This window comes from Acanthopagrus latus, chromosome 8, assembly GCF_904848185.1.
Source record: "Acanthopagrus latus isolate v.2019 chromosome 8, fAcaLat1.1, whole genome shotgun sequence".
In the NCBI taxonomy this organism is placed as follows: Eukaryota; Metazoa; Chordata; class Actinopteri; order Spariformes; family Sparidae; genus Acanthopagrus; species Acanthopagrus latus.
Window position 1 is genome coordinate 29,751,561 of NC_051046.1, and position 20,206 is coordinate 29,771,766.

Below are 20,206 nucleotides of genomic sequence, written 5' to 3' on the forward strand. Positions count from 1 at the left end.
CTTCTTCTTCTTCTTCCTTAGTTTGGCAGACTAGACACTGCTACGGTGTATTGCTGCCCCTACTGTTTGTTATCAAGACCTACAACAAACCTTCATCCTTTTGTGCAATCCTGTTTTGTGAAGATAGTCCACCAGTTTCTTTGTTTTTACCCAAGAACCCAGATTTAGAAGCGTGCACATATTAAAAACAGTTTCCCCATCTGCTCCAAGTTTCCTGAAGAGAGTCCTTCTTGAATGGAGTATATTTTGCACTGGAGTAGCACATGAGTCTTTTCTACTACACCTAAAAGTGCACTTGTCTTTTCTTACACTTTCCTGCACTGAAAAGTACGCCCTTCCCTTCCTTTCCTTCTCCCAAGATTTCTGCCACTTCTCTTTTAGAGCCCAGTTTATTCTTTCTGTGTACTCTGGTGCCCCATATTGAAAATGAAATTGAATTTAAATGAATTTGCACTCTTTCCTCCTTCACCACCTTCTTTGCCATCTCGCCTCCTCATTCCCTTTCACACCCATATGTGCCAGAACCCAAAGAACCTTGTGAATTCTGAACAAAGACTGTAAAATTTCTACAACTAAATCAGGTCTGGACTTGGATTTAGTTTCTTTTATTGTGGTTAAAGTTGCTGCTGAATCACTGCATATGATTGAATTTCCCTGTTTATTATCCTTAACCCTTCTTAATGCTGCCACCATTTCTGCTGTGAAGACTGACATGTGATCTGAAATTCTCTATCCTTTCTTATATCCGATTTCAGGTATGCTAATACCAGCTGCCACTTTCTCACTCTCATGATGTCATGACTCCTGTTTGTGTTTGTTCTTGTATCTAGTTTTTGGTTTCTTGTATTTGATTCATGTCTTTATACCAGGTCTTGTTATGTCCTATGTTTTGTTTTTCCATATCTTGAGTCTTATGTTCTGATTTTCATGCCCTCATGTGTCCTTTAAGTTTCTCCTATGTTCTCCCCTCTGGCTCCCTCTTGTCTGTTTTTGTTCCCTTCATGTTTTCTCATATGCTCCTCCCCCTCGTTACCTCACCTGGCATCCTCCCTCCTCTCTCCTCACCTGTTCCCCGTCATGTCATTAGTGTCTGTGTATTTAGTCTCGTCCACATCCCGGCTCCCTGAAGTCAGGCTCAGGGGCCTCAGCGCCAGCCACAGCCGAGCCACAGCCGAGCCCCCAGCCGAGCCCCCAGCCCAGGCTGAGTCCCACGCTGAGTCCCACGCCAAGTCCAGCGCCTGCGCCTCGGCCGGAGGCCCAGCCAAGTCCAGCGCCTGCTTCTCAGTCGGAGGCCCGGCCAAGACCCTGGAGGGTTTCCCAGCCAGTGGTCTGCTCACCAGTGGGTCTTAGCCCACGCCTTCGCCGCCAGCCTCCAGTGGGTCTTAGCCCACGCCTTCGTCTCCAGCGGGTTCCAGCCTGCGCCTACACCTTCACCTTCGTTGCTGGCCTCCAGCGAGTTCCAGGTCACACCTTCGTTGCTGGCCTCCAGTGGGTCCCAGTCCTCACCTCCACCCTCCCGGCTTCACTTGGACTCTGAACTTGTGTTTTTAGGGACATCTGGGAGCTGTCCCTTAAGGGGGTTACTGTCAAGACTTGTGTTTGTTCTTGTATCTAGTTTTTGGTTTCTTGTATTTGATTCATGTCTTTATTCCAGGTCTTATGTCCTATGTCTTGTTTTTCCATGTCTTGTGTTTTGATTTTTCATGCCCTCATGTGTCCTTTAAGTTTCTCCTATGTTCTCCCCTCTGGCTCCCTCTGTCTGTTTTTGTTCCCTTCATGTTTTCTCATATTCTCCTCCCCCTCGTTACCTCACCTGGCATCCTCTCTCCTCACCTGTTCCTTGTCATGTCATTAGTGTCTGTGTATTTAGTCTCTGTGTTCCCTTCACTTCCTGTCCGGTCATTGTTTGTTTGTCTTTGGCTGTTCGAACTCCTGTCCCCTGTTTAGTATGTTTTGGGTTTGAGTTGAATTTTTGATTTGTACTTTTTGTCTTGCTGCTTTCTTTGCTACTTTGTTTTTTTTGGGGGGGGGGGGGGGTGAGTTGTGTTTTTTTTTTTTTTTTTTTTTTTTTTTTTTTTTTTTTTTTTTTTGGGACCCCCTTGGTTTCACACACTGTTGCATTCAGCTTTGTGGAATAAAGCTCACCTTTTGTTTCCCCTTTCCATAGTCTTCCCTTTTACCCTTACCTGACACATGATCCTTTGACCCATCTGTATAAATTTGTAGGTCTCCCCTTTTTAGTTGCTGCCAGACTTTTACCTCCTTTACTACAACCTCTGACATCACTGATTTGCTTTTATTCAAAAACTTTAGGTCAACAATGGGATCTAGAATCAACTATGATGGTACAACTGGAGGACATGCACTAGTACCCAAAATTACAATTTCCTGCACCACAGATTTTAATTTTTCTGCAAAATTAGTCTTTTTTGATATTCACAAACTCCCAATGCTCACTCAGATTTTTTTTTTTTGATAACATTTTATTTTGCCCTCTGAGCTTCATTGAATATCCCAAACCAAGTTTATGCCTCCTGATTTCTAATGGCATCTCCCCCATTTCTCTTAATAATGCTGATATTGGAGTTGTGCTGAATGCTCTACAGCACACCCTTAGGGCTTTTGCTTAGACTCTGTCAAGTTTACTGATCCCTGAGGAAGCTGCTGATCTATAAACCATACATCCATAATTGATGACTGTATCAATCCTCTGTAAATCTTTGCCACCGATTCTCTATCAGCCCCCTAGTCAGATCCAGCCACACACCTAAGGACATTATTTTTCCTACACTTTAACGAAACCATTTCAATATGTGTTTTTCCCTGGTTCCTCCAACCACATTCCTAGAAATTTAAAATACTTGACTTTTTCAAGATTGTTATTGTATAATTGTATTTGCTGATGGCATACTTTTCTTATTCCCAAACACCATATATTCAGTTTTATCCATAGAAATTTTAAAACCTCAATCATTAGCCCACTCAGTCACTTTCTCTAAAGCACCTTGAATTGTATTAGACAGATAGGGGAGGTTCCTCCCTCACTTCCAGATAGCCCCATCATCTACAAATAACGATAATCCAAATCCATTCTGCACTCTACTAAACATGCTATTAAGTAGAATATTAAAAAGAACTGGACTTATTACGCTTCCTTGAGGGGTTCCATTCTCCACCTCAAGCTCATCTGATAGTTCATTTCCAATCCTCACTTGAAATAGAATAGAATATGTATATATACAGTACTATAAACAATAATATTATACACAACTATACAAGAAATAGACAGTTCGTATGAATGTGCAACAGCATAACCACAGGTAAAATGAATAGATAAATAGACTTAAGAGAACATAGAATATGCAGATGTAAACATGTAATGTAACATGTAACATGAGTAAAAACAATAGATCAGATTACTCTTTCAGGCAGAAGTGAAAGAGTTACGGTGTAATGAAATGGCTCGTGCTCGTGCTCAGTAATCCAGGAGGTCATTGTGTCATCTACACCCATCGCCTGCAGCTTCTCCCCCAGTTGCAGTGGCTGAATGGTGTTAAAAGCACTGGAGAAATCAAAGAATGTGATTTTCACAGTAACTGATCCACCACCCAGGTACAAATGGGCTCGTTGCAGCAGGTAAATGACAGCGTCATCAACTCCCAAGTGGGCTGGTAAGTAAATTGCAAAGGGTCTAGCAGGGCTCTCACCTGTGGCCTCAGGTTGGCCAAGACCAGTCTCTCCAGGACCTTCATCACGTAAGATGTGAGAGCCACTGGTCGGTAGTCATTGAGGTCCGATGTTGTCGACTTCTTTGGAATAGGAACCAGGCAGGACATCTTCCAAAGCACTGGTATTCTCTCCTGACCCAGGCTCAGGTTGTACAGGTGTTGTAGGACAGGGTGCTGGTGTCTTGAGTGGAGGAGGAGAGGTGCTGCACAGGAGAGCTCACATCAGGGGAGTGAGGGGGGGAGGGAGGAAGCAAATGGGGCAGTAAGGGTGTGTTGGGGTCTGGGGGTGTCAGGGAAACAACAGAAGGCTGTGAACCTATTGAAGAATCTGTTCAGCTCGGTTGCCCTCTCCAAGCTGCCCTCTCATCAGGCAGATGACTGTCTGCCACTCACCTTATACCCAGTGATCTGTTTCATTCCAGTCCACACATCCCTCACATTGTTTTGCTGGAGTTTGGCCTCCAGCTTCCTCCTGTAGGTGTCTTTACAGGCCCTCAGTATATCCCTGAGTTCATGCGGCACTCTCCTCAGTTCTTCCCTGTCTCCAGACCTGAACGCCCTCTTCTTCTTGTTAAGAAGAGCTTTCAGGTCATTGGTGATCCACGGCTTATTGTTAGGGAGGCAACGTGCAGTCCGGGTTGGCATGGCGGTGTGTTCACAGAACCTGATGTATTCTGTGAAGCAGTTGGTCATGCTGTCAAGATCCTCTCCATGTGGCTCAATAAGTACATCCCAGTCTGTCAACTCAAAGCAGTCCTATGGTGCATCAGCAGCCTCCTGAGTCCACCTCCTCACACTCCTAGTGTGGACAGGCTGCTCGCAGAGATTGGACATGGGGCTTCCCATTATTACTCTATGCTTATGAACCATACTGGTTACCCATCCAACACAGCTCTGAAAATCGTATGGGAGAGGGATCTGAACATAACAGTTGAAAAAAACAACTGACATACAATTACTGGAATCACTAAACAAGCCTCCATGGATATCAAAATATCATCGTTTCTATTGGTATCCAAGTAGGCTATTCAGGCTAGACCCAAAGGAAACACCAGACTGTTGGAGGTGTGAAGGGGAGCTGGCTACACTAACACATGCCCTATGGTCACATCCAAAGATTCAGACATTTTGGAAAAGGGTTCATGAGAATATCATGAAGGTCATAAGAGTGGATTTTGAGTTTTGCCCCAGTCTTTACAGATTAGGCAACCCTAAGCCCACGGCCCATATTGTAAAACCCCTAGTCAATTGATTCAGACAAGTATAATGATATGCAAACAGATGATGATGCTGAAGGCCCGTTGTTTCAAGACTGGCTTACAGAGCTAGGCAAAGTAGCAGCTTTTGAAAGAATATCCTACAGTATAATATACAACAAACATTCCATAATTTTCCATAAGACAGGGGTCAAGGCAATTGGTCTATAGGAACTAGGGTTATCTGATTGCTTTCCAGGTTTCACAGTTGGAACAATGAACGCATGTTTCCATTCTTTAGGAAGACATCCACTTTCCCACACATTACCCCAATCCTTCCCTACCTGGAGGGGTGCAGTATCTTATCCCTGATTTGTAGCTTATTGTAACTCTGAGAAGAACAGATTGATATCATTAGAATTATCACTATCAATTTGCAGTTTATCCAGTTGCTTTCCTAATACTTCTCCTATTTATGTCACTTACATTGTTAGAGCTATGTACTTTATGGAATTGTTTAACTAACATATTTGCTTTTCCTTTGTTATTTACAGCTTTAGCTCCATCATAGTGAAGGGCAGGGATTGCTGCCTGCTGAAAAACCTCTGTCATTATATGTACAAAATTCAAAATGTTTTTTATGGGTGTTACTGGTCCTAATTTACAACAAAAATGTCTCCAACTTTGTTTATTGCCTCCTTGATGACACATCTAGCCTTAGCTCTAAGTCTCTTATAGTCAATAGCATAGCTCTCTAAAAGATGTTTTCTTAACCTTTTATAGGCCTTTCATAGCTTGGACTGCAAGTTTACATTCTTCGGTCCACCATGGAACCATTGATCCTCTTACAGGAACTTTTTTCTTAGGAATATTCTGGACTGCAGCTGACCTCAATACCTTGGTTAAAGAACTATTCCACTCATCTACCCCTTGGTCACCATCTATTGTGTCTTCTTCTGCTTAATTTCTTGCAGTGTCAACTTGTCATTGGCGAATTTCTGCCAGCTGCAGCTTGCGATTAAGAAGCCTACTCTTGCTGCATTTTAATAATGAAACACAACAACAATAATCTTTTCTCAACTACAATCAGCAGCTATGGGTAAAAATAGACTTTTTTTTTTTAGACTTGTCAAACCAGAGGTGCACAATGGCTGCAGTCTATTCTGTGACACTTTAACATTGTTGGTCTGACCTGTGCTTTTCCTGATTTGACAAGTAAAAATGTCTGCTGTGTAAAGGGTCTATTCCAATAACTATTTCAGAATCAGATTTCGTAAAGTTATATCACAAACAATGTAACTGTCATTTCAGTGCATAAGTGGCCTTCTGTGACAATGAGATCCAGTTTAGCATCCAACCAGAAGGGACTAAGCAGCAGATGCACAGTAATGTAGAAATGGTAAAAGCAGAAAGGGATAAATATACATCAGACAAACACTGAACATTCTGAAATATTAATGCATAGGTTGGCAATAGGCGGCCCACGGGCCAGATGTGGCACATCAGCGAGATGCAGCGTGAACGCTCAACATGCAAAAACAAATGATGTCAGTGGACATGTGGTGCTGAAATTCCAAACTAGTCCCTAAAACACAAGTTGTCATTCAAACAATGAACACAGGCTTCATATTATTGTGAAAATTAAACATGACTTCTTTCAAACAGGCCAGTGTCAGGCTTGGACAAAAGAGAGGACTCAGATGCAGAAACGGCAGAAATAATGTCAGGTTTTATTGTTCTGTTTTGCGGCTCTTTAGTCAGAATGATAAATCAAAGGCTATGAAAATCTGAAGGACACACAAGACGAACAAGACATGAAACAGAACAGAAAGCGCTCCCGAAGGAGGAAAATCTACTGATATGATACTAGAAATATGAAAAATTGTCAAATAAAAAACACTCGTCGATATTCACTCACTATATTCAAAAAGGTACAACAAAAAGCACTCCAGAAGGAGGAAAGCAAAAGGCTATAAACAAAGGCTAAACTGAAACACAAAACCCTAACAAGAAAAATATCAAACACAAAATCACTCTACTAGAGAGGACAAAATCAGAAAATAAAACGTGGCAATACTTAACGTGAAAGACAAGGCAAGACTGTAGAACAGGGCTTCAGTAGACGACAGGACGACAAAGTACTTTGGCAACGCAGACAGGGGAAGACAAAGACTTTATACACATGGGGGAGGGGAACACAGGTGAAAACAATCAAGGATTAGGGATGACGTCAGACCAGGGACACAAGAGGAAGGGCAAGTGACCTGAAACGAGAGGAGAGTTACTTTCAAAATAAAACATGAAAGTCACAAGACAGACCCCAAGACAGGACAAACCTCACCGCGATGTGACAGCCAGACATCAGACATAGGCATTTACAAACATAGAACCGTGAAAAGTAAAACACGAGTTTCAAACAAAGCGTGCATATTTAGGCCTTTATATGACTGTGGTGGCACCAAAAATGTAAACTGATAACAGTGCATTGCACTGTCAAAGCAGAGCAAATCAGAGCAAAAAGGTACGAAGCAAAAAAACTGAATCCACTCGACCATAGGCTGGAGTGCTCGGTTCCTGAAACGACAGAGGCCTAGTAGGCCTACCCAAAAGGCACTCACATCTCGCACAACTGAGGTGGTTTGGAAGTCAATAATTTCCATTTCCAGCGCAGCCTGATCTAAAGAGGGGCTCATTTATTTCACCAGGGAGGAGAAGTTGTCGGCTGGTTTTACTGCAGGGTCACGTCTAAAGTCAGTGATATCTTTTGGGATGGAGTAGTAATCAAACCGAGAAGTGAGGTTGGCTCATAGCCTTTTGATGAAGTCAACCATCAGCTCCATCACTTCTCCCACTGTCTTCTTCAGTGTGCTGAAATGCAGGAGCCTGCCAGTAGATATGTCTGCCTCAAGCATCTCAAGCTTCCTCGTGAATGACTCCAGTTTTTCAACCATGTCCACAATGGTTTTGTCTCTCCCCTGTAGCTGAAGGTTAAGCAGGTTTAGGTGGCCAAATATGTCAGATAAAAACACTACACATTGGACATGAACGTTTCATCATCCAGCAGGATAAGGTGGTCAGCTGCTGCCTTGCTCTTGCTCATTCCAAGGAACGCTTTGATCTCATTCAGTAGCACACAGAAGCGATCCGGTGCTTTCTCCTTACTTAACCAGCGCACACCATTGTGAAGCAGCAAGTCATCGTGGGCGGCATCTGCTAACTCAGCCACAAGTTGTCTGAAAAGCCTATGCTGGGTGCTTGATGTACCTCTGACAAAATTAATGACTTTCATCACTTTGTCCATAACATTTTTTAGCTCGCCACTCAGTCTGGCACAGAGGACACTTTGGTGGATGAGGCAGTGCAGCCCGTGCATTTGGGGGCCGAGTTCTTTCAGCCTGCTCACCAGACCTCTGTGCTTTCCCACCATAGCAGGAGCCCCATCTGTCACTATCAGGTTAACCCTCTCAAATGATAATGAATGCAACTGAAACAACTCTTCAAGTTTTGCAAATATAGCATCTCCAGTGGTGCACCCTTCTAATGGAATTAGAGACAGCAGCTTTTCCTTGAAATCCTTCCCATCAAAGTATCTCACATAAACGCACAACTGGGCTACATCTGTGTTGTCAGTGCTCTCATCAATGGCTAAGGAAAAGTAGTTTGCGTGACTGACACCGTTGATAATTGTACCCTGCATTGCATCAGACAGCGCTTCTATGGCGGGCAGCGGACCTCGCAGAGAGCGACATCTGTTTCACTGACCCGATCACATAATCCATCGACTTGTTGGTATCAAGTTCCCAAAACTGTCACCATCATCTCCTTGAAGACCTCTGCATCAGTGAATGGCTTGTTGTGCTTTGCGAGCACCCAGGACGCTTTCAGAGATGCACTAGTTACCTTCTGTAGGGGTGTGAGGCCTCGCACCAGGATCCTGTTGCTGTGTGCATAAGCACCTTTCAGGGCTTCAATTTTGCACTTTCGTGCCTCTGTCTTCTGAGGGAACGCAACCTTGGAATAGCATGCTTCGTTTTGTGGTACCATCCATTGTACTCTTTTCATGCAGAGAGAGACACCCTCGTTACAGATCAGGCATGTGGGCTTTGTATTAATAAAACTGGGGAGGATGAAGGCATAGTTCTCTGTCCATTCATCATGAAAGATCCTGTTTTCTCTGTTAACTTTTCTCTTTAAATTTTTTGATAGTGCCATTTTCTGGCAGCTAACAGCAACAAGTGGAAATGTTTTTTTGTTTTTCTGTTTTTTTAACAGACATTTTTTCAATAGTAATATTAATTCATTAAATTAGCCATTATTTTGGTTGTGGCCATGTAATGGCTTGGAAAATATCTGGCCGGAGGCCAAACTTAATTGCTGACCCCTGTATTAATGTATCAGTTACGCTAACAAATATTTTTTTGGCCCTGGCAGTCTGCAGAATAACAAGAGGGAGGGAGATAAGTGGGACTGTAAGTGTGTTGTGCTAAGTGTTTGTAGCTGTCCTCCGATGTCACACTACCCTGGGTGCCCTGTAAAGATGGCTTGTTTGTGAATAAATCAGTTGGAAGGAACGACTCTTTAATGCGAACAAACTGACCTGATTCCATGTTTCACTTCTCTCTTGTTCGTTCTTTTGTTCTCACAGACTAGTCGCTGTGTTGTTCACTGTTTAGTTATCAGAGTGGTGAAGAGAACTGAGAGCCAGCCAATTGCATGCTGAGTCTACGACACTTTTGTCAAATTTTAGCCAATGAGAAACAGGAAGGCATAGCAACCGTTTCCATGAAAAAACCCCCAAAACATTTCATTTTGTTCGTAGCTCACGTTCTCCTTTAGTCAGTCAGTCGCCCTTGGCTTACCTTCAATACATGTCAATTTAATGTCACGGTGAATATACACATTATCCATTGTTGTGTTGACTAAAAGTACACATAATCATGAAGTTGCAGCTATGTATTTGCCTTGAACTGCAGTGTTATGTTGACCATTAGCGTGATTGTTTGAGAACGATGAGCTGAGAACTGTGCATTAAATGATTCACTACTAAACGACGTTGTACCAGAAACACGTCTGAATGAACGAATGAACGATATGAACAATTCCTCCAGCCAAAGTGACAGACGGGAACTGAATCTCGACATCAAACTATGAAATTCACCTCTGACACCCTGGTAGTTCTGCTGTACAACCAGAGGGAGGACCAGATTGCTACTAGCTGGTAGCTGTTAGTCTTCACTGCCAAAGACAATTCATTGCAACTTTTTGCACATGCTTAGTTCATGGCAGGATACTTAAAAACCTTCAGAATATCACAGACATTTTTTTTATTGAACTCTAAATGTGTGTCAAATATTCATTTTAAAATTAAGAGGTAAGGCCTCTGGAGTGTTAAGGAGTGCTAGTAGTCAAACTCAGCGTCCCTTGTTTTATTGCTGACATTCATTGCCCAAACCTGGAACAAGAAATTAGATATGATGTGCAGTGCTTTCTTATAAAGAGGATAACATCAGCATTAACAATTTACAATTTAAGTCCTCTCAGTATATTAATCCTACCAGCATCAGAAGAGGCTTGGCATCATCCTCATTAAATTCTCTAGTTCAAGCTAAAAGGCTGAAAACAGAAGCAAAACAGAAACTTTATCTTTCCTGGTATTTTCGTTTTCGACAGTCTTTATTTTACTCACCTTTCTCCCTGCATACTTTTGCTCACCTCCAATATGAAGTTGATTATGTCTTCTCAGGCATTCAATCACCACGGCAATATAAGCCAGTATATAAGCCCAAATCATATAAGTCATCTTTACGCATGACAGGACAGAGTATCAGAATTTATCTGGCATTATGTGTTGGTGTTGGCTTGGAGGGATAACAGCTGCATCTGCTGTTGTTTTTGTGATGTATCAGATCAGTCTGATCCACTGAACCATCCAACTCAATAACAGAATACTTTTTAGCGTGTGTACATTTCCTCATTTGCACATGCGCAAACATCCACTGTAGATTCTGAGCAGTTTCATAAATGAGAACCCTGAACTGTTTCCAGCTACCTGAGGCTGATACAGTCAACTGCTTCACTCGCTGTCCCATTACTGTCTTAGTGTTAAGATTTGATAAACCTCAAACCCAATCAAGTGGTGATGGTGGTGTGGTTTGATTATGCAACTATGGTTTACGTGGCTTTGTTTACTGGTATAGTATGTGTCACTTAGCATCTTTTATAGAGGTAAAATGGCGAAGTTGTCGATAGACTATACTTATTTCATGATTCATTTTTTTCAGTATTTATTTGAAAACTTCCCCTTGCCCTGATTTGCATTAATGACTTTGTTTTGTGTACAAATGACTTTGTATGTTTCGTGGCTTCATTCAATGAAGAGTGGAAAAGCCAAAAAAACGCCAGCCAATCCCATGCATAGACATGATATACGTAGACGCCTCATGGCGTGCTGGAACGTAATCCCGCGTCACCGCCATCTTGGTTGGGTCTCCTCATTGTAGGCTAGCACCAGGGTCAATCGGAATCAATGGAGAGCGAGCAACTATTTTGCGCAGTTTATGGTTGCAATAACCGGCGCAGAGTTGTTACCAGATATATAATCTCTAATATATAATTTTTGTGACAGCGCCCTGTATCATAACTAAATCTCTGCCGTTTGTAACCGTGTGAAAATGCGGTAAAAATTCGGGAGATTATGATTATTGTAGCTGGGATACACCTTCCTCAGTAGAAATGAATGCGGGGGGTCGCATTGGAGACCCATCCAAGATGGCCGCCGCGTTGATATGTCAGCTGCAATAGGGTGGCGAAGTCCCGCCCCATCCGGTGGACCCCACGTAACCTCTGGGATGGTAAAATATGCATGGGATTGAATGGACAGAAAGTAATTATTTTCTGGTCCCAGTCGTTACATGCCTTGGATTACACAAATGTTGTTTGTGGGTTTAAATGATATTTTTTTCAAGTCAAGAGTTTGACAGTTTATTGTGCAATTGTTCAGTTAAAGGCTGTAGAGAAAAAACGATGAGAAAGACTACATGTCACGTATGTGACGTCACGTCATCAACTTTTTCCTCCGCTGTCAAGTGGCTAAGTCAAGCTTCCTGTATTTCAAGATGCTGGTGTGTTTTGTACCAGTCCTCATTCGAGCAGGAACGACTGTTGTTAGTTTCGAATGCCTTCAGATGTGAAGAATCGCTGGCTAAAATTGATCAGGTAAGAGATGTGTATGCGAATTTGGCAAAGATAACCTAGCTGCTACTCAGCTAGCAGCTAACAGTTGGCGTAAGCTAACATTAACTTCAACATTAAGTTTGGCCTTGATTTTCATAGTTTCAGTACATCCTTATCCTTATTTTACACAGTTGGAAGAAAAAGAGTGAACCCTCTGGAATCGTGTAGATTCCTGCATGGTATGATGGTGCAGATGTTTTATGCATGATTGCTCCTACAGTGTGACGTGTTATTAGCGCAAGAAAAAATTGTCCCGCTTAAATAGTCCTCATTGAAAACCCTCAAGCCAGTGCTCCTGGTGACAATCAGACATCCACAGGTCACATTTTTTATGACCAGTCAGTGCAGAAAACCACACGATTCCAAAGAGTGCACATACTGTGATAGCCATACGTAAGAGCTTCAGAATAGTGTTGAAGGTAGAGAGCAATATGTACTGATAACATTTACTTTTTAATCCACTCTTGTAATCTTATAAATAGAATAAACAAAATCAAAATCATACAGATCAGGGAGAGACGAAAGGGACCAGCAACCAGCCTTGCATATGATTCTCCTGGATTGTTTGTTGCCTAGAGTTAGACCAATAACATACACAAGTGATTACTGCAACCATGTGTGAATCAGTCTTTAAAGAATTAATTAATAAAAGGGATTTACTCTTTCCTTCATCTGACATTAAAAGAAATCATGTTCTGCTTTGTCCCCTTTCTCTCTTTTTGCAGGAACAGCCAAAGCCCCCAACCAGGACTGATGGACACAGGAATTTTCAGGTCAAGTGTTTTATTAATTCTACTGCATCATAGTTAGCCATGTCAGCATACACAGCAGTATCTATAACTTAGGAGTGACCAAATTAAGCACTTAACAAACTTAGGAGTGACCAAATTAAGCACTTAACAACCACAAACATGTACACAAGTCTTGCAGTCACTCAAATTTTGCACAATGCACCATCCCATGTCAATCATATTACACACAATATGAGGGATTTGGGATGTTGCCTTGTGCACATGTTGTGACTTTTCATTAAGGCATTATTAATGCAATTAATTATTTAAGCACCAATCGGACCTCACATGAACGTTTACACACCAAAAATGTAACAGTGTTGCTTTTTAAGTGAGTTTAAGTGAACATTAATTCAATTTTTATCACAAGTTTATGTTTTCTATATTCCTCTCTCCTCAGCACCATCATATCCTGTTCCTGTGTGTCCTGCTTGCAGGTCATCGCCATGGATTTGTAAACCATTTCAAATAAATTCAGTTGACTGTAGTTATGACCTTGAGCTGTGTTTCTTTGAGTCAAAACAATGTTTTGTATTTAAAAACATTTAAACAAATCAGACACAGCCTTAAACAGAGTACAAGCTTACTTTATTCCCACTGTGAAAGGTGACAGTCATTTACCTGCATTAGTGTTCATAACTTAACTATCATAACTTGTATGGGCTGTGAGTGTGATTTTATATTTTATCACCACACACAATGAATTGTAAAAATCTTACCTGATGTTTCAATGGCTAAACTATGGTATTAAGCTTAATTGCATAGATATAATTACTGTGTAGGACAAAAAACTGGCAAAACAAAGTGTGTGGTACATGTCACACATGATATGTCCATCTTATGAGATGTTTGCTGACATTGCTGATGTCTCCAGAAGAGTGAGAAAACAATAACTCCTCAGAGTCATCTTCAGGCACACCACTTGAAGGGACCATGTTGAATCTAACGGTGAGGGTCATGTCTTCACTGTCCTGGCACGAGTCTAATGGGAAAAGTAAAACAAAACACACACACGCAAGAGTATACAATAGGACTAACACCACTCAGTACTAGCAACGATCACATACTGACCACAACATATGGCAAGCCGTTTTACATTTAATCGAACCACACTCCTATCTGTAATTGCATTTTAGATAGCCATAATAGCATTTCTCCTAGTCAAAATTGTGTTCTCACTAGTCAGAATGGTAATTAAAGATATCGGCAATAATCTTACTAGTAGAAATGTTAGTTCAAGATATCTACAACTTTGATTGTACTAGTCAAAACTAAATTTAAGATATCTAAAAATCCTTTAAAGGTATAAGTGGCTGTTTTAACATTTAATAGTTACACTGGATATGTATTGACGATATCTGTAATTCAATTCTTCCTAGTCAAAAAGAACATTTGCGATATCTACAATGACATTCTTCCTATCCACAATTGTAATTTCAGATATCCACGGTGACATTCCTCCTAGGACAAATGATGTCAGTTTTGCCATTCATGTGTATTGGGCTTTCAATTTCAGATATCCACAATTACATTCTGGATATCTAGAATGAACATTCTGGATATCTGCAATTGAATTCTTTCTAGGAAAAACTCCCATTACAGATATATTCAATCCAACTGTTACTAGTCATAATTTTAATTTCAGATATCCAAAATGCATAACCATGTAATTTTGAATATCCAAAAATACATTGTGACTAGTAAAAATGCCATTACGGATATCCACAATCTGTATTATGACTAGTAAAAATGCAATTGTGGACATCTGTATATATATTGTGTATATCCATAATGACATTTTTACAAGTCACAATGCATTTTTGGATATTCAAAATTACATTATGGATTTCTGGAATAGTTTTTCATTTTGGATATCTGAAATGACAATTGTGGATAGGAAGAATGTCATTGTGGATATCTAAAAAGTTATTTTTAACTAGGAGGAACTGAATTACAGATATCTGCAATACATATCCAGTCTAGCTATTAAATGTTAAAACTGATTGCCATACACGACGAGGGCGTTTGATACACACTCGCATCGGGAGCTTCATTTAGCTACTAGAGCTACGGCAGTTAGTTGGCTAGCAAAATATGTGAGATGATTCAGACTGGGTTTGGATATATTAGTACTTGCGTGTTCTGCTGGGTATAACAGTAAACATACGCTAAAGGAATGGGTAACTTTGCTTATCGATAGCCTAAGTTAGCCACTACACTACAGCACTTTCAATTAGCTAGCTAGTTAGCTAGTGGGGTCCTAACACTCACCGAAACGTTGTAACACTGCAGCTCTGTACATGCCCCAACTTACAATGATGTTCGCCTCTTCCTGGGCTGTTATCCACCCTTGCGGAAAAAAGCGGTGAAGTAGTGCAGAGAGCTCGCCAGAGAGCGAGTGGTGACGTACATCATTCGCGTCGGGAGCAGCGAAGGGATGTAGTCCACAAAACAAAACATTATCAAGCTTCTTCGCGCTAATTTGTAGACGTCTTTGCATGGAAAATTAAAATTATCTTTAAAAACCACAAACAACATATGTGAAATTTATAGCAGAATTCAAACGGGACCAGAAAATGTTGGGGACACTGCGTGGTGACGTCTAATTTCAGCGTCATCTTGAGCTGTTTTTAGCGTGGAGCTAGCTTTCCGTAGCATCACCGCTCTGGTCTCAAGCCCTGTGTTGTTCATATTAATAACAAGTGTTGTATTGGGAAACTTCCCATGACCGTACAGTACGTTGTTTTTGTGAGAGGGAAATGACTTCAGCAATCGTCTCAGCGATAAATATTCTCACGAAACCCCTTCGCGGTAAGTAGATAGTAAGGAGACCGAGGATAACGTCCTCGGTTGAAGGGAACGTCAGATTTAATAAGGAGATGATGTTTATAGCATTTTTTGCCGCTATGATCTTAACTTTTCGTCACAAGCCACTTATTTAAAGCTTACAGCAACAACTCTGTACCAGTTTGCGACATAATCCTTATTGTACTACTGTTATTAAACAGATGACGTGGGTGAACAAATGGAAATAATGTTACATGCATTACATACTTATTTCGTTTTTAGCGATCCTATGACCTCCAAGTTGCCTTTGACTTCTTTGTGCTTTTGTTAATGTTTTCTGTTTTTGCTGTTGATTTTCATGTAGCACTTTAAGATTATTTAAATGAAAGTGCATTACAAATTAAATGTATTATTATTATTGTTGTTGTTGTTGTTGTTGTTGTTGTTGTTATTATTATTATGCCTGGTGGTCATCTAATCATTTTCTGGGTGTTAAGTCAGGAGTACGTTTGTTTCAGTCATTGTTTTTAGTAAGATGGAGATACACCACTTTGTCAGTACAGTACAGATAACAGGTAATTACTGAGTGACCCTCGCTTGCAGGACCTGCTGAAGCTTTGTGAGCATTTTCATTTTCATATCCCTGGTTGATAAGATGTTAGGTGACATTTTTACTAAACAGAAAGTGTGATACAGCTAGTTGTCAGCACTGGAAAACATGGAGTGCATACAATCAACAACTCTGCACAGAATTAGTCACTCAGGACCCACAATTCAATGTTCTGTGTGTTTCCAAACGCAGAGTCGTCTTTGCACGATGCTCCATCCTCACACCAACAGGCTCTGTCTGGAGCACTGCGAGCCAACAGAGCCTTTCTCCTGGAGCAGCTACAGAGAGAGCCTAGCTTTGAGGTAGTGAGAATGCTGAGGGAGGAGGTGATGGAGGAGGCAGACTGGTTCTCTAGCAGCACAGATGATGCTGCATGGGACTTTGCCCAGGAGTGTCTCCTACTTCTTCTCACCTTAGCGCGACACCTTTCTGCCGAGCTCAGAGTTTTCCAGCAGACCCCAGCTGCATCTGCGCTTAAATATTGCACCCCTGAGAATGCTCCACCTTTACCCCCTGATGTCCTCAGTGTCACCCAGCAGAAGATGCTCGGAACTGCTCTTCAATTTGTGGTTTCTCTGGGGCTCTGCCCCTACTTAGCCCCTGGAGTGGGTGTGCCACTTGGTCACAGGTCAACATTTGCAGCAATGGTAGAAAAACTTGTCTGTAATGGGGCAGTGACAGGAGTGGGATGCCGCCTTCTCACCACCACTAAAGTCCTGTTGCAGTTGACAGAACTGTCTTCTCTGGCCACATTGGTTTTCACACGGCATCTGGGTGATGTGATGGCTGCGCTGTGCCAGCTTGGCTACCAACCACACCAGAAAGAGAGAAGTGGCACAAAGGAGCAGAAGGTAACAGATCAGGCTGTACCTGATTGATCACATTTAAAATCTTCTTAAACTGAGCCTGCACTTGCTTTAAGAAAGCTTTTGGTGGAGGTCAGGAGGCCTTGAATAAGTTCCTTCTTTTGCACTTTTGTGAGAGTGTTGTTTTTGTTGAAGATTGTTTTGATTTATGGAAAAATAGGCATCTGTTAATCTTTTTTTCTTGCAGGATATTAGTGCTGAGGAACGGCAAACTTGCAGGGAGGCCCTGAAAAGCCTTGTTGGAAAAGTCTACCAGCCAATTGTTATCAAGGAGCTACTGATTCTTCAAGGAGGACCCAAACAGGTAAGCATGTCCACGGCCAAGTTCTGTGAACTGGAAAGGGCTAGAAACATGAACATTGGCAGAGTAATTGGATTATGTGCAAATGCTTTTCAACATATAATGAGGAGCAGAATCTGGCACGAGGTGGCATTATAATTAACCAAACAAAATTTGATGACGGAAGTAACAGAAACACGGTAAGTGATAATTAGGAGTTGTTCGAGTGAAAGTTCCGTGATTTCCATGAGGACATTGAATAGTCGCCCAGTGGAAAAAGTAGCCACCTAGGGGGGTTTGGGGCATGCCCCCCCCATTGAAAAATGTGGCTGCAAACATTCAGATGTCACCATACCATCATGTACAATGATATTGCATATTTTGATAAGTTTATCTAATTGACTGTAAACATGATGAATTAAGGTAAAGGAAAATCAGGCTTTTTGTGCATTTTAGCCCACACACATTCCCACACATTCTACTGTATTCTAATAGCTATTAATATTAAAAAAAAACACACATATGATTAAAGAATAAATATCAACTTTGTTGCACAAAGCAAGAGAAAATTACTAAATGACTTGATATACAACCATGTAACCCTGTGTGTGAATAAATGTGTGATGAATACAGAAATAAATAGAGTACAGTTGATCATGCCGTATATTAATGCATATTTGGGGCATCTGATATAAGTTTTAATATTTGTTCTCCAGCTTAAAATATAATAGCGTATATGATAGCATTCAAGGACATTTCAAATGGTAAAATTCTTGTGTGAGGCTGAGGCCCAGCCTTCATTCAACCCATATGAAATTATATTTGGATGAAACTCACTTACAACAGCAAATGTGTTATGCAAGAAATATAGTACTTACCAAATTATTTATGTTATCAGAATGAGGAAACGCTATTGATGTACCTGACTCTGACAGTGTACATCATTTGTTTTCTGCCAAAAACAACTCTCTTATCAAAGTGAACACCAAAAACCTGTTATGGTTATGTTAAGCACTGGCAGCGACTGGTTAAAGTTGGTGAAAGGTCATGGTCTGGTTTAAAAGAGAAAACTCAGCAGTGACATGAGCCACAAGTTTTTGATAAAATCTAGGCTACCTGAAGTCACGCTCTTTCCCCAGCATCAACCAAAGTGATTTTGTTGCCTCAAAGAACCACTGACAGGAGTCTGTGCGTGATCTGACTCTGCTGTTACTGTGGTGTTTTTATTCACTCAAACATAATTCAGGTGCTTCAGGTTCATACAAGTTTTATTGAGAATGTCTTATCAGTAGGTTTATAGCAGGACACTGCTGTGAGGTCCTTTACAAGTCCAGTAAAATAGATGACGCAGTCTTGCAAATGTGGGCTGGAGACCTGGTGGCAGAGATAGATGAAGCTACGGAGACAGCTGTATATGGGAATATGCTAGTAATGTATTCATATGTAATAGAGCAAAAGAACTACAGTTTAGGCTGCTGCATCGTCTCCGGAATCACCTGAACTCAGAACTAAAATGGACTCGAAGAAGTCGGTAGGTTGGTAGTTTTATATACACTGTATGGACCTGTGTACATATTCAAGATTTCTGGGTGAAAGTTGTTTCGAAGCGGAGTCTTAATTTTTAATAAAGAGCTGGATTTGGATCTGGTATGCCTTCTGTTAGGAATGCCGCACTCACAAAACAATGGCAAGTACAGATGAAAATTGCTGACATCAGCTGCACGCAAATTCGTGTTGCTAAAATCAATCTCCAATAAGCCACCCAACAATCTGAGATTGGCATATGGTCATATTTGACCCTTGGAACATCCAACATTCTAGTCTATGGGTAAAATTGTTATATTTGATCAAATATGGACTCCAGTACTTGATTATTAGGCACTTCCTAGATCAAGTAACAACGGCTGAATACTCAAGGGAGACTGCTGACTATTTTCTATTTTTGTGGAAAAAAATAAAATAAATATATATATATATATATATATATATATATATATATATATATATATATATATATATATATATATATATATATATTTTTTTTTTTTGTAAATCTTTTTTTGGGGGGGGTTTAAAAGGTTTAAAAGTGAAAAATCTGTGCATACTGTGTATGATATAATTAATGTTTGATCAACAATAAAATACCCTAAAAAGTGTGGGTTTGTACTGTATAGAGATGGCTCTGGTGATAAAGGCACAATGTAAATAAATTCATTTGTGCTTTAATTGAGTCAAAATGCCTGAGTAGCATTTGAGAGAACTTAATAATGCTTACTGCGAGATTGTGTAGTCACTGCCACCGTTGTTTTCCAAAGTAGCTCAGTAGTAGTCTAATGAGGATGTTTCCCCTGTCCAGTCACATTTTGTCATCAGCTTATCAGCTAATGTTTGTCAGACACTGAAGACAAAAAATCTGACCACTTTACATGAACCATTATGAAAGGTAAATTTAGTCATACTTTTGTTTTTCATTTAGATTTCCCATCTCACAGGTGATTGCTTGAGTCACTGTAAGACCTTAATGTGTACTGTCCCTTGTTCCAGTCTGGTGCAAAGAGGACCTCCAGTGGTTCCAACAGCAGGGCAGCTCTGGGATCAGCCCCGGCCTGGCTGAGGCATGTGTGTGGTCAGCTGCTGTCTAAGCGCCTGATGCAACCTAATGGTGTCCAGGCTGTAGTCAGAGCCATACTCGGTGGAGGAAAAGGTGAGTTAAAG

At 41.0% G+C, this 20,206-nt stretch overlaps 1 protein-coding gene and 1 long non-coding RNA gene across 4 annotated transcripts in view; one reads left to right on the top strand and one right to left on the bottom strand.

Annotated features, from left to right (window-relative positions):
* The first annotated feature begins 11,773 nt into the window (after positions 1 to 11,773).
* Positions 11,774 to 20,206, top strand: part of tango6 (transport and golgi organization 6 homolog (Drosophila)) — a 35,133-nt gene continuing 26,700 nt past the window's right edge. For 2 of the 3 annotated variants that reach the window (XM_037106119.1, XM_037106120.1), the window contains exons 1-4: positions 15,572 to 15,759; positions 16,538 to 17,196; positions 17,399 to 17,515; positions 20,036 to 20,195. In XM_037106119.1, the coding sequence (XP_036962014.1) occupies positions 15,708 to 15,759; positions 16,538 to 17,196; positions 17,399 to 17,515; positions 20,036 to 20,195 (988 nt within the window). In that variant the 5' untranslated portion in view covers positions 15,572 to 15,707. Of the gene's footprint in view, positions 12,140 to 12,882; positions 13,897 to 15,571; positions 15,760 to 16,537; positions 17,197 to 17,398; positions 17,516 to 20,035; positions 20,196 to 20,206 lie in introns of those variants that run through there. The other variant, XM_037106122.1, reaches the window with a different exon arrangement.
* On the bottom strand, positions 13,520 to 15,383 carry LOC119023881. The gene is made up of 2 exons (XR_005076358.1): positions 15,220 to 15,383; positions 13,520 to 13,930 (listed from the first exon to the last, which is right to left on the bottom strand). It is a non-coding gene; the product is annotated as an uncharacterized LOC119023881 (long non-coding RNA).